Consider the following 14,850-nt stretch of genomic DNA (forward strand, 5'->3'; position numbering starts at 1 on the left):
GCTGCGAAACGACCTGAGGTGGCAGCCCTTTTTCACCATGACCCTGACTTTCTGGGCAATTGAATGTGGTGTCGAGTGGGCAGGTAGTAGTCTCTAGGCTGTTGTGCTGCATTTCGGGTAATGAAGGTACTGCTTCAGAGTTGATAGATACATCATCAGGGGCTTCTTCTTCGCTGTTCGCTGCGAGTGGTTCTTGCGCCTGAATCTGGATGGTAGGTCCAGGGCTCGGCTGAGTATTCTCCGAGCTCCGCAGCTCTATCCCGACCATTGTGAGCGTGCTAGATGTGAGGTGGGCGTTGTGAGCGACGAAAGAGCCAAGTGACGGAAAACCAGGAGGTAGCCCAATTGTGCTAAATGGAAAATAAGCCGATCCAATGTGTGGAGACTGATTTTCACTCTTTGAGTCGTCATGGCGTTGTTCGGCATTTTCCTCATGTGTCAGCTGGTCTACCATGAACAAGGTGTCCTTATGACACGAATAGTGACCGTTAGGAGCCTTTGAAGAGCTGCGTCGTAGAAAACCAGGTGGTGGACCATGTATGCGAGACGAAGCATGAAAGGCATCAGTAGGGTGAGCGACGTCTCGTGCCGTATGTTGAAGCGATGACTTCGGAAATGCCGACTTTCCTGCAGAAGGGAGGCGCGCTGGATGACTGTGTTTCTCCCAAAATACGCGTTGTCGTCTGCCACTGAACTCGTGTGCCACTTCGACTTTTGTCAGAGGTCGAATCTTGTTGTGCGTTCGAATGGTTGAAGACTGCCTGTAAAATTGACGACTGAGTGCAGTTGTCTGTGGATAGTGGGTTACAAGCAAGTCTTCGTCGTAGTCATCATAGTATTTTTTAAACCAAACGATCATTTCTTGTTTTATCTTTTGCCAAGACTCATCGTTGTCGAATATGTGGGTAAGGTAAAATTTAAATGCCTCACCGGTGACGTAGTCGCTTAAGTTCGCAACCATCTCCCGTTCCGACCAAGATGCAGCGGTGTCGTGGAACTCGAACAGGTCGAACCAGTCCTGTACAGGTCCATCGTCCGCTGCTCCGGTGTACTTGGGGATGGGAAGGTCGGTCGATGGTTCTGTCATGGTTCTGGTCGCTGTGTGCGGCTAGGAGATGAATCCGTAGTCAATGTATGGTCAGGGTGTTTCGTGTAGAAATGCGTCGATGATGAGACACTGATGAAGTGGCTGGGAGGTCTTCATCCTGTCGACTCGTATAACGCTATGATGAATGGGCGACGTGGCCTGGCTCATACGCCGTGTTTATTCCATTCTCTGCACTTCTTCCTTCTCTGCCTCTACTACTAACTAACTCCTAACCATGCCTACCTTCTTACGTTACATATATATATATATATATATATATATATATATATATATATATATATATATATATATACAATCATAAGTATAGCAAGGCAAACATTATTCCAAACCTGAACATAAATACGAAATTATGATACAGTTCACAGAGAATACTTCAGTAGAAGAAACATCACGGAAGAAAGCTTTCATACAATGTAAGTAAAAACAACAGTAACAGCCATGACTACAACACACAAGAATATATATATATACATATATATATATATATATATATTACAAAATTGAACATAATGCAAACTTTTTAAAGGATGGCTGTAGAACAACTTCGATGGTTAGGTTGTTCCAATCACTGGCAGTCTTCGAAAAAAATAAATACTTGAAGCAGTTATTTTGAGACAGAAATGGTGTGATAAAGAGTTTATGGTGCTGCATTGTCAAATACTCGGTAGGAAAAGATGCAATAGTTGGACATTGTCTACCTTATAATTCTTTTTTATTAACTAATAAACATATTTTACACAAAAGATTCAGTGTTTTTGTCAGTTCTTGGAGGCAGTTTAGTTTTGTTCAGAAATGTACTTACAGATGTAAGACCATAACGTTTGTATATAAAGCAGGCTGCCTTTTTATATGTTTTCAATCATGCTGATGTTCGTCGAAGTAAAAGGTTCCAATCTAAAAACTGTAAAATCCAGTACTGGCAGAACTGTGGATTTGTTGGCCAGCAAACAACAAAAGGAATGAATTTCTTGAGGCCTTTCTGAAGGAAATATAGTCGTCAGTTAGCACACGCTACAACATAATCGATATGCTTATTCCAGGATGGAATGTTGGTTATGTGAACCCCCAAAAACTTATAGCAATGTACGTCAGCAAAGACGAGGTTGTTGCAATGATAATTGAAGAAATGGGGCTCGTTTTTCATGTGAAATGTGCATAAATACTGGTTTTCCTTAGTTTACGGGCATCTTCCAAGAGTCGTACCGAACTATGATTTTTCGAAAGGTGGCGTTTAACGTTTTTCGGTCGCTACGGTTTTCTACCCAAGAATTATTAACGCTGTCATAAGCATATATCTTTATGTTAAGGACTATATCTCTCTAAGTCTCATTGATAAAGAAAACAAACAGGAGAGGTCCAAGCACTGATTCCTGGGGTACGCCTGATTCCACTAGCATTCCGCTAGTTTCTACTAGCATGCCGACCATTGGCAATGGGATCTTTTGGCTCCGCAAAACGTCGATTTAGTCTTTGTTTTGATTCTCCGCCTTAAAATTTCCTTAAAAGCTCTTCCGCTTCACTGTTTCTGTCGTCATTTTTGTAAGCCTGAACCTTAAAATATTCTTCGCACTTAAGAGTCATATAGGAGGATCGAAAAAAAAGTTTAAATAGCACACAAAAATACAAAAAAAGACCATCAAGCAGCACCACGAGCACATGGCTTTAAACGTCACGATGTGTCAGGCGCTTACAGTTGATTTTTGAATGACCAGACAACCGCAGCATGGTAAATAACGTTGCATGCTTTCAAGACGGAAGGTAGTGCCTGAATATGTGAAGACAACTCCAAGCTGTTTGTGGGTATTCACAGATATGCAAGTAAAAAATGCCGAATAATAAGTCACTAGCAACTTAGCATGCATGACAGTTTCAATTAGTAAATTTCAATACATATTGTTCTACTTGTGTTGCAGAATGTGTTTTTACTCATGTGAAAAATGGGTATATGTGGCATTGCACAATTTTGAGTTATTACAGTATTTATAGCACTCATCAGAGAAGTCTACCCGAGAAATAATTTAAGCTGCAAACATCAGTATGACGCATGTGTTAGCATGGTATCACTAGCACTGACCCAGAAAAAGAATTGTTCATGATATGAAGGCACTCGTGTTGTCCTCTTTTGCCTTCCGTACCTCGACTTTGTCTGTTTCTTCTAGCACATTCGTGCTCGCGCTGCAGCCCTTATTACTATGAATATGAAGGCAGACCGAAACGGAGAAGGCAGGGAGCTTAACAAGAACGACTTCCTGCTGGCTATCCTACACTTGATTGTTCAGGAAAGGGAGAGATGAGCTAGCAGCGGCAACAAGCGCAGGACAAGGTGCTGTAGGTTTCGCACATTTATTTATTTATAAAGGCTATCTTTCTTGCGGACCTTCGACGCAAAAATTTTGGTCTGTCTGTCTGTCTGTCTGTCCGTAAATTTGTCTGTTTTTCCGTCTTTGAGAGTACCGTAAATGGCACCAAAGTGGCCAAACTGTACTGCAAGCGGCCAATCACATCCGCAACGCACATCAACATTGCTCAAGGTTCAGTGTTCATACTTGTGCGATTGTCAATTAAAATCAATTATTGCGCAAAAAATAAGACACCATAAAAACACGTAAATATTCCGTATGTGTGTCTCTTACTATAAAAGGCATACATAAGTAATTCTAAGGAACGTAGCGTTTATCACGTTGCACTGACCATGTAACGTTTGCACGAAAAGGCAAGTGTTTCCAACGCTTCGCTAAGACGACAAGGTAGCAGCACCTAGCCTTCGCCTTGTGTTCTACACCTTATCACCTCCGAGACTGGTGCGTAGGGCATGGGCACTTCGTTTTCCAAAATAACTGCCAGATAGCGACATGTCTCACGTGTGACTTGACTCGATGTGCTCGTTCGCCTCCGCTGCACGTTCGAGGCACTCTAACGCAGTGCCTCCAGAATACCATCCACCAATTTCCTTGCGCAGAACATCAGATAAACGTTTTGTCCACTCTCTCTAGACGAAAGACTAGTGTCTTTCGACGACATTTGCATTGTAACATGAAGATACAGGGCCATATATGTGTGTGTGTACATTTAAGTATTTCATCTACTGCTGGAAATAAAATCGGTGGTGAATAGGAGCTCGTGTGCATATCCTCTGCGTTCCTCTCTTCTCTCTCTATTTTTGGACTTAACGTAAAATAGGCCCTTTTCGGCAACTGGACTAATCAGGCTAATGATGGTATAGCACTGCGGCAAAGAAAGCGTAAATATGCAGTCACTTCTAACATCGAAACGCTTACGCTTGTAGAAGAAGCCAATCGGTTGTTGAGAACACCAGAATGGCACTCGTATTTTAAAAGTCGCTGTAAAGAAAACCTCTAACCTTATTTCATGTGCTTGTACAGTTGCAGCACACCCAATGGGTGCTCTATAAAGTGAAAATTTCACTACTATTGAGCACGGACCATGAAGGACGGATCGCACAGAGCGCTGGTCGTGTTCGTGCCTGATTGATTCATAACAACCGCTCCACCGAAAAAGATATTGAAGTTTTTGCCTAGGAGCTATACGGCAACAAAACTTTTTATTGAATGGGTATAATATGCATAAGGGTTCCTCAAAGCCATGCCTTAGTGAAGATTGAGAGTTAAAGATATCAATAAGCAATGCGTATTGAGAGCTTTCATACAATATAAAGTACACGTGTATAAAGGTATAACTTATTCCCCATTCTTGAACGCATCAACTATAATTTTCTACATACCGAATTGAGGCAACAATTGGCCTATCTTATTTGCTCATACTTTATTTTATCTAACCATACTACAATAATTGAATACTGAGAATTCTCATAAAGCATTATCATCTTTTTTTCAGACACCGCTCATCCGGATGTTGGTTGTTTTCTGTATGCTGATAATCCCCTGACATGTGCTGTCATGGAACTACGCTATTTTGGCTATCGTAAGAGCAAACCTGCTATACTAGTGAAATATTCACGCAGGTTGCCAAATATGAAGATAACTTTCTTTTTCAAAGAAGCATTGTCTAAATCTATCGTGAGTGACATACAAATTTAAAAATCACGATCAAATAGACAACGCCACAAGAACCATCTATGCCCCGGTTTATAATGCTACCTTGTCCTCAAGGCTGAAAACAAAAAAAAAAACTCTCACATAGTATGATATTAGTGACATCGCGTAACCGTGATTGTAGCGCTCAGACTAAACATACCATAAGCACAAACGTCCAATATATACACTGTACTTGCAAGCAATATATCTGACAACTGCCTATGTTTTGTCACATTTGCCTATTTTATTGAAGTAGGCAAATTACGTTTGATCATGGTGGAGTCAGATATGTGATCAACATGATCTATGTTGTGAGAAAGCTAGATAGAACGGAATCTGTACTATACGTACCACAGAACCGACAAGTCTATACATACGACGCTTCACGGTCACTTGTTCTCACCACTAGGTGCTACACAGACAATGCTAGCTTTAGGATTGTTGGAAGTTCGACATGCTCAACTGATGTAAATGGTAGAATTTGGCAAAGCAGTTGTGGTCGAAAGAAGCAAAGCGGCGCATGGGGTATTAAAACGAACATGTTCATGCTTCCACTATTTTTCAACTCAACCGTTCGCTTAGTAAAGTTCAGCTACGGCAATCTGCAGGTTTTTAACAGTAACTATTACGAACCTCTCCCGCTCTTCCAGTTATATTCTATATATTACCAGCTAGCAGTATTTATGATATAAAGAGTGGAGTCAGTCAGTCCACAATATATAGGGTTACAGAAAACATAAGTTTATACATAAAAGGCGTAGAATTCCCCTCTAAAATCTGCGAACCACCCCAGCAAAGCCTGTCTGAAGGACCGGTAACAAAGGTCGTGACCAACTGGGCGCCAGGCTGGCTTCTGTTTTTTGACACGAGGCCTCAAGGACGCCTCACAATTCTTTCAATATATTACTTCTGTCGTATTTCCTTCCACTTCCATCCACTCGCTTGTAGCACAGACCTCCGTAGAAAAGAAAAAAAAAACTATCAGAATAGAATGTTCTATAGCTTGGAAATTCGCCTTTCTAAAGTGATCTAACTTTGCCCCAGACCATGGTGTAAGAATAGGTTAGGAGATGACACTGCGCCCGGTGCCACATTCACATTATGTTCGCCACTTGCGCTGTCTCCGTATGATGCGACAGCTGGTGCTCACGGAAGGTGGGCCAAGGCGCTCAGTAGGGTCTCACTCCAATCCGCATGAAGGTTATTGCTGTGAAGCCTTGCTTGTTTATTATGCTCAATATACACTACATGGATGCCAATGTGTTTCTGCTCTAACGAAACAGATTTCGTAGTTTTATGCATATATGCAGCCTAATTACTAACAGTTCTTTGGTCATATAAATACTCCAACAGCAGCAAACGTTGCTCTAGAGAGAAGTCGCATTTTGACGAAGCTCGTTTCGGTGAAATTTCGGTGTCGGCGGTATTGGCGTCAATATCTTTGGTTCTGAACAAAGAAGCAGCGTTGTCTGTGAGAAAATCTAAGGGGTTTGCATTAAAGATAGCAGTCCGAGGGCAAACTCACGCTATCTATAAAGAAGGCGATAGTCTGCGTGCGTGCGTGGGTTTGTGCGTATATGTGATGTGTGCCTGCGTGTGTGAGCGTGTTCGATCGCGTGCGCGCGCATATCGCTGTGGCGTTCTAGTTGCAGCAAAATGAACAAAAACGTCGTCAGAAAACTTTAAACAAATGCACCACAAAATTTAGGCGCTCTATAAATCACTTAAATCAACACGCTACCTTGCCAGTCTTGCTGTTAACGTCGCGCATATGACTCCACATCTGCGTCTGGCAGTGTTAGCAGTCAGAATTGCATTGGGTCCCGAAGGTCAGCTCTCGACATGTGTGTGTTACGGGTTAACCCGTAACACACACATGTCGAGACTGTCGGGCCAGTGCGATCAGTAATACTTGGTAGTGTTTCCTAGGCTGCGCAAACTTCAATTTAGTAAAGGGCTTATCAAACAGTGAAAGTGAGCGCTATAAGTGAAAGTATATTTTGTGCAGCTCGTCCCTTAAGCCACCGACAATCATACAACCCATTTTGCGTTTACGGCAGCATATGAAGCTATTGAAGGCCTTCGCCCTAATGAACCATATGGTATGCCGTAAATACTGTAATCGGAAGTGCACCTTTAATGTTGCAAGACGGTTACAAAGAAGTGGTAGAGACATGAAAGAACAAAAATATCTAGAATGACGTCATCGAGCATGGTAAACTACTTATAAGCAGGTTGAAATGGTGAATGTAGAAGTAAATGCGGTGACATCACAGAAACAGATATGTGCACTGATTTCTCTTCCTTGGTTATTCTACAACAATTATTTTTTCTTGGTCCAAGTATGTGTAGTTGAGACAGCTAAAAAAAGTGCATCCCAATTTAAAACAAGAGGCTTCTTTTCCGGCGTGATGAGGAACTGAGTCGGTAGTGTATAGGCCTACGCTACCAGTGTCTTTTCGAGAAGCATCCTTCTTTTGACGTAGACGAGACCAGTCGCTGCTGAAGTAGAATAAGCACTGCCTTTTGTATGCGTACCTATCGATGTTCGTCATATACATGCCGTGGAGTCACTGTCTACACGCGGAAACAATTAGGCGTACTTCCAGCGGTAGTAGCAGACACTTCAGATGCTGTAGCGCCTTTTCGCCCCCATCGCTTCTGAAAAGTCGGCAGTAGAGACACTGTTTTTTGCCGAGCTTATTTGGTTTTCTGCTGCAGGGTGGGGTATTTTATGCAGCCCAATGAATGTCAGGCAAATCATTTGAAGTGAGCGTGAGTTTCTTTGACGCGTGCAACAGGCCATTCCCCTGTATTATTGGGATATGTGGCAGATATCGCTTCTTCCGTGAAATTCTTGGCGTACACATGGTCAGTAGACAGCAAGGCCCTGCCAACTCTCGGAATTGCCGGTCGCCATTTATCCAAGTGCTCCAGTTCACGCTCAGCCTTCAAAAGCACCACACGCTCCGTACAAGTTCGATACCTCGGCTGGGAATTCGGGACAAACACAATGCATTAGCCCATTTTGAGACGCAGCCAGCGACAAGGCCTCTGATGTGTACTGGGAGTCATATACATCGTCAAGGTATACGTGCACTGAATCCCAATGGGCGAATCAGCGAAAGAAATGCACTGGCAGCGATCACAGGCACAAGTAAACGCGGTGTTAAACCACAAAATTTCATGCACACATCAACTGGCGTCTGCAAGGCGGTGCGAAAGGGGCACTTTCCCTTAATCCTCACTAGAACTTGCCCGCACCCAAGCTATAATAGTGCTTTCACCCTCCCCCAGCCTTGATGCAACCCTTGTTTGCACCCCTAATAGATAATCCCGCCAACGACCATGAAAGCCTTTAGAAAGAAGTTCGTTTGCGCGCGATCGCAGAATGAACGCGGAACGCGCGAATACCTGGCGCCCCATACAGTAGCGCCATCTCAACTCGCAACGAAAACTACTCGTGTATCAAGATCATCGGCGAACACAAATGCCTATGCCCTCTCCCTACGTGGAGCACCGAGTGTCAGTTCCTATTTGTTCTTACACCGTGCCCAGACTGAACTTTCTCTGGTGGCCAGCTTAACGTGTGAGCTAATAAGAAATAGAAGTATGGCCAGTGCAATGGCGACTTCATAGAGAGCTCGAGGGTTTGGGGCACTTAAAGAAGCAAATTAGCACTGCGACAGTCATTATGTACAGGATGGTTATGGTGGAGAAACATGTTGCACATCCAAATGCGAATCCACATCAATTTCCAGGCCTTAAAGGGTCCATTTTAATTTTCTCTTTCGTAAATGCAACAATTCAGCATCATGACGCGCTTACATAAGTCAGACATGATTATCTGTTCAGTTGGGGAAAAAAAGTGCGCTTTTTTTTTCGACAAAGGGTAGCTACATTTTCCCGGCATCAGAAAATGAGCTCGGAGCAACTCCTTGAATCAGAGACATATGTTACTAGTGGCGGTAATGATGAAATCACAGCTGGATAGCTGGATCTTTATGCACAGTGCTTTCATGAATGTCTAGGTTTTCTAATTTTCTCCAGGCGCGAAGCCAAGATCTTTGTGTGGAATTTTTCTTGCCAAAGCATCCTTCAGTCTTTGTATAGACCTCAGAAAATGTTTTGAAACACTAAGTTTTACATAGTTGGAACATTCCCAGGATCGGCGATGACTTGTAATTGGAAACACAAAAAGGCAATTGGTTCACCAAATATGTTAGAAACATTATGCGTTGAATGTACAAAAAAGAATGTAATTAAGAACATTATAAATAAATTTGGCGAGGAAAAAAAACAAAATGAACTTAAAGTGTTAGGCATGCAGTCCTGAACAGACAAACGTAACTTGAAGTTCAAATATTTAGTGATAATGCAGGTGTTACCACTAGCCAAATAAATCATTCACGTGCATCCTGGCTCCCACTATGCAGGATCGCGACACCAGCTCTTAAATCACATGATATGTGCCATTGAATGCCTGTGAAGTTTGTCGAACAGTAAGCAATTTTAGCAGCTTTTTTCTTTGAGTATACGCTTTCGAAAGCGAACTTGACATTTTTACGGCAATTCTCAGAAAAATATGAATAGCGCCTTTTTACTTCATGCGCCCCTACTCCTGCCGTCTAGGGTGCCTTGATGCTTGTTTGCGGGATGCATCGAGGCATGCTATCGCGGTCAAGCAAGTTGTGCCCTTTTTGTAGTGCACTGTAAATTAACAATCGCAGTGGCACCTACTATGATCAGACACATGAGGTCGTCATTGGTAGCGAGAATTCAATCTGTCAAAAATGTACAATCCCCTCTTCTATATTGCTTTCTCTGCAGCTTACAATTCTTTATTAATCAAAACTGCTGTGTTTTTTTTTCTCAGCAGCTCGTTCAAAAGTGCCGGTCATTACGATAATTTGTTTCGTTTTTTTTAACATACATTTATCTGTTAACGCTCTAAATATGAGAGACTCTAGCTTCACCTTCGAGAGTGGAAACAGATAGTGTATTCAAGCCTAGTTCGCATCGCCTTGTGAATCATTAGCTTCACACTGCCTACAAAATGGACACCTCAGCCAGGCCGAAAAACAGGAATGCCTGCGGGTAGCACAGGCCTTTTCAAACTGTACTGCAATGCTTACTGAAGTACAGTTGATGATCATGATTAAGATGATTCTCAGAGAAATGCCGCAACCCACCACGGGCATCAGTCAGGAAACATGTGGCAGTACAATGTGTAAAAAAATGTTGAGAGTTTACTAGCATGGCAACATTTTTTCCAGTTTTTACTCATTCGCAATATAGCCACTACGCAACTGTCAGGCAGCATACCCAACTGGGCATTTGCTCATTTTGCCGATTATGTTACCAATATTTTTGATTAAAATGCATGATTGCATTGTCATATGTAGGCCTCTAAATCACACATTCTTCGCTAAATTCATAAAAATTCATGCTTAATCAAATTTTTTGCTTTTGGCTTGCAATATTACATCAATCAAACTGTTTGGTAATCATAACATTCGCGTTTTTTTTGTTTTTTTTTTCAACAAAACTTGTGCTAAAGCACCTATTTATGTGGTGGTAAAACACCTGCTTGTGAAAGAAGCGCTAGATCATCTTTTTGTACGTATATTTGCATCAATTTCGATCTATGACTCACCACCTACTACGACGCCAGCTAACCCAACACCTACATTTCGGTGAACCAAGGTGTTTAACGCTAGGTTGTTATTATCGCACCTAATTATGCGGTGATTTCTGATAGTTCAAAAATTAAGACAAGAGTTTTTAGGTAATATTCACGAATAAAAATGCAAAATATACTATAAAGGCTATTTCAGTGTACACTTCTGAAACACTTGCTTTTTGTAACGAGTACCTAAGAGAGGACAAAGCAGAAAACTACCCGATGAGTTTATACATACTACCAGATGGTGAATATATTACAGCAATGAGATATCGAAAATCACTAATCTCCACTGATACGATAAAAAAAGTAACTACATGGACAGAATATAACCACCTCAAGCTTCCATGGCGACCGCACTGAAGCCAGTTCAGAAAACTCGAAGTTTTAATTACTAAATTTTGATGTCGTGTCCCCCCCCCCTAAACCTGTATCTGCACGAAGCTGATCAGACAATATTACCCCTCTGCACATTCTGCGGAGAAATGGAATCACTAGAACATTATTTTCTCTATTGTCGCCGATACGCTATACTTCGAAAAAGGTTACTAGTTATTTCATTTCTGAAAATAGGCGTTAAATTGACGGCGGAAACTGCACAAAGCCTTGGTGCCTCAGTTTTGGGACATTGCCATAGGGAAGCTTTCAATGCCGTTTGCGATTATATTCAGGCATCAAAACGTATATTTTCGTGATCTTCAATCAAATAATTATTATTTATTACTCCCCCCCCCCAAAAAAAAATCTAGATGGCAAAGTGAAGAAAACGCAGCTAAGTGGTAATCACAACACCTGAAATCTCCAAATTTCTCAACTTTAATTTTTTTTATTTTTTCCTCGTTGCTCTCTTTTTAGGTGATTTTTCTTACATTATTCATAATATAATACGAATTTATTACACATAAATAAATTGATCACAGAAAAACTGCACTACCCTTTCTTAGCCACTCCCCCTGAGCCGGTATGAGCCATCAGTCTAGGGAAACAAACAAACAAACCAGCTCGTCTGTCTGGGGATAAGTTCGGCTCGACGTTCAGTGCTCATGTGATGAAACGTTCTGTTTCATTCGCACGTGGTAATACAGTATCTGTTCTCAATTCAGTTTCACAAAATATATTACGCTTTCCTTTTGACAAAAACAGGCTGGTCGCATGCCTGTATCGTTGCAAGTGCAGTGACAGAGTCATATATTTGGCATGAACCGCCCAAGTAGACGCATACAATGTCACCCTTTATTCTATGTACAAATTTGTCAACATGGCATGCAATTCTGATTTATTTATTCAGTGAAGCTTTCAATACCAAGAATATTAAATTTATGCATCTATTCAATCTGCTTTCTCGGCATGTGGTCGCTACTACAAAGGGAGACACCAGATCTTTCTTGAATATATCTTATGGGTGGAACTTTATAGCCCTTTATCTATGATTTTCAGTATGTAAAATGATATAGAACGTTTTGGATGAAAATAGAACAGGCGCTTACAAGCAACGAAGTTTAATGGCATTCGATTCGAAAATATAAACAGCGATGCACTACGCACAAAGAAGAAAAAACTACACAAGCATCTGATATACAATACACCCTATAATAACATAATAAACCTGATACAATTTCTACAAATAACCTTATAATCAGCCAATTCCCTCCATAGGGTTCGAGCCATGTGCAGAGAAAAACAATAGCAACAATAATACACTTGGTTACCTCACACACGTCATCACTGTTCAATAATATGAATTTCTATTAACCCCAAAGTCCCCCTCCAACGCCGTTTCTTGTTGTTCGGTCATTCCAAATGTCGACCACGCAACGTCGTTTACGAACCTGTTTCATTTTTTTTCCTGCTTACAGAATGCACCTTGTGGGTTCGAAACACCATGAAACACACTGTGTCGAAGAAATGCTTCAAAAAGCATGCCACCCTCTGTGCAAACGGTGTTTCTCTCTACGACAAAGCAACCTGCGGTGACTACTAAGCTTGAAACAAGAACTTTGATAACATGTAATGCAAATAAAATGGTGTGCCAAAAACACAGCGCTATGTTAAGTGTACTATGCCCTGTCCCGTCCTGGATGCGCTATACATTGAATACTATAAATACCAAGAAGCCCTTCGTGCAGCCACAATGAACACACCACCTTTGTAAGTGAATAGTTTGAATCCCGTTTACTGCTCTTGCTCCCCAATTTGTGGCGTAAAAGCCACTCATTGGCGTCTTCCCGATACTTTTCTTCGAAAGAGTGTGGATTCACATAAGTCAGAGAAGGAGCAGGTGTTGTTGTCGCAGAGTCAACATCAGTAAACATGTCCGGTTGTTAAGGCGGAAAACCTGCTCAGTGGTGACTGCAACGGAATCATGGCAGAAGAGCTTCTGAGGTTCATGTTATTAAACACACCTACCGCAATGTTGCACGACAAGAAGCGTTTATTTGGAAGGCTGGATGGCAAAAGAAAGTGGAGACGATGCTGTGCGCGAAAAAAAAGTAAGTAAAATTTTGACTCGAGAGTTCTAAATCTCGAGCCACTGCTTAATTGTGCCCTGCATCATATTTGCCCAAACTCTCGTCTTAGAAGTTCATTCGGGTTAAGACGTTTACGTGCACGCCAACTCCGGTACGACGGCTGCGTATTATAAAACTTTATTGACCAAAATGGAACCACGAACGCATATATTGTACTGGGCTACAGTGACTGCTTTTGATTTGTCCGATAGTGTGAGTTCGGAAGATTCAAAAATAACTACAATGAGAAACATGACTTTTTGAAAGTGGTGTGCCTTGATTCACTTGCTGGCATGTCTCACGCAGTGGGCATGCAGCCTTGCTAAATGGTGTGACGCAGGGTTATCTCTTTAATTTAAATTTAGTAGTACCTCAAAAAGGTACAATATAGTTGCGCCCTAAAAATACCACAAACATTCTCAAGTATAGTAACGACAAGAACATATGCTTTTTTATCTGCAATTGCATCTCGAATATTGTGCGAAAGAACAAAGGCGACTTTTTTCATAACCCTAATAAGTGAATAATGCAATAAAAGCAAAAACGTGCATCTCGCTTCCATTTGACCCGTATTGTTGTTCTTGTTCTTCGAAAACGCAGAGCGTGCTACTGGCCAGCTGAAAATAACTTTCGCAAAATGCATGTCATTTTGTGTTCCTGCATTCTTCTATAAACAATTTTAGCCTGCGTAATACATATAGTAATTAATTGTAACTTGGCAATACGACTGCAATAACAGTGAACATGACTCAAAATATGGCTAATTTGCGTTAGTTTTCGGAATATTTAGGGACCTCCTAATTCGTTTGATTAGCTCACTTGTTTCTACTAGATTACTTCACATATTACTTCAATTTTTTTCTATGATCGGGAAATCCAAGCTTATAGCTCTCACTACAATTTGCCGAGGAACTTCATTTTCTCCGTCCTAGTACGATTCGAGACCGTGAAAGCGGGGCCCTTAATCCTTTTGGCTTTAAGAGTTTTGAGCAAGAGGTGTCTGAAAAGTTCCCACAGGGATAGCTGGCTTGTGGCGGCCAAGCGTTCATAGCGACGTCGCTTTTTGATCCTTCGATGTCGGCTCTTCGTATCATTGCGAAGTAGAATTCGCCAAGCGTTGGATTGTTCACCCACTAATAGAGAACGTGAGCAGGGTTTAGACCATCGTGAGACAGGTTAGTTTTACCCTACTGATGACCGGTCGTTGTGATAGTAATTCTGCTCAGTACGAGAGGAACTGCAGATTTGGACACTTGGTTCACCTGCTTGGTCGAGAGTCCAGTGGTGCAAAGGTACCATCCGTGGGATTACGACTGAACGCCTCTAAATCAGAATCCCTTCTAAGCACTGCAACGATATCGTGTGCACTTGCGGCGAATGCGGGTAAAATTAGCAACGGGTCGAGCGCGGCGGGCCACCGCGCTTCCCGGCTCGTTGACGCCAAATGAACCCACAGAGCGCCACACCGGAGGCCGAGTATTGGCGAGGCCACTGGTC

At 41.9% G+C, this 14,850-nt stretch overlaps 1 protein-coding gene across 3 annotated transcripts in view; it reads left to right on the top strand.

The window, feature by feature from the left end:
- Window positions 1–12,886, top strand: part of LOC119174131 (uncharacterized) — a 69,250-nt gene extending 56,364 nt beyond the window's left edge. For 2 of the 3 annotated variants that reach the window (XM_037424942.2, XM_037424944.2), the window contains 2 exons: window positions 4,964–5,050; window positions 12,703–12,886. In XM_037424942.2, the coding sequence (XP_037280839.2) occupies window positions 4,964–5,050; window positions 12,703–12,827 (212 nt within the window). In that variant the 3' untranslated portion in view covers window positions 12,828–12,886. The remainder of the gene's footprint in view (window positions 1–4,963; window positions 5,051–12,702) is intronic. The other variant, XM_037424943.2, reaches the window with a different exon arrangement.
- The last annotated feature ends 1,964 nt before the right edge of the window (window positions 12,887–14,850 follow it).

The sequence above is a fragment of the Rhipicephalus microplus genome, chromosome 5 (assembly GCF_043290135.1).
Source record: "Rhipicephalus microplus isolate Deutch F79 chromosome 5, USDA_Rmic, whole genome shotgun sequence".
Classification (NCBI taxonomy): Eukaryota; Metazoa; Arthropoda; class Arachnida; order Ixodida; family Ixodidae; genus Rhipicephalus; species Rhipicephalus microplus.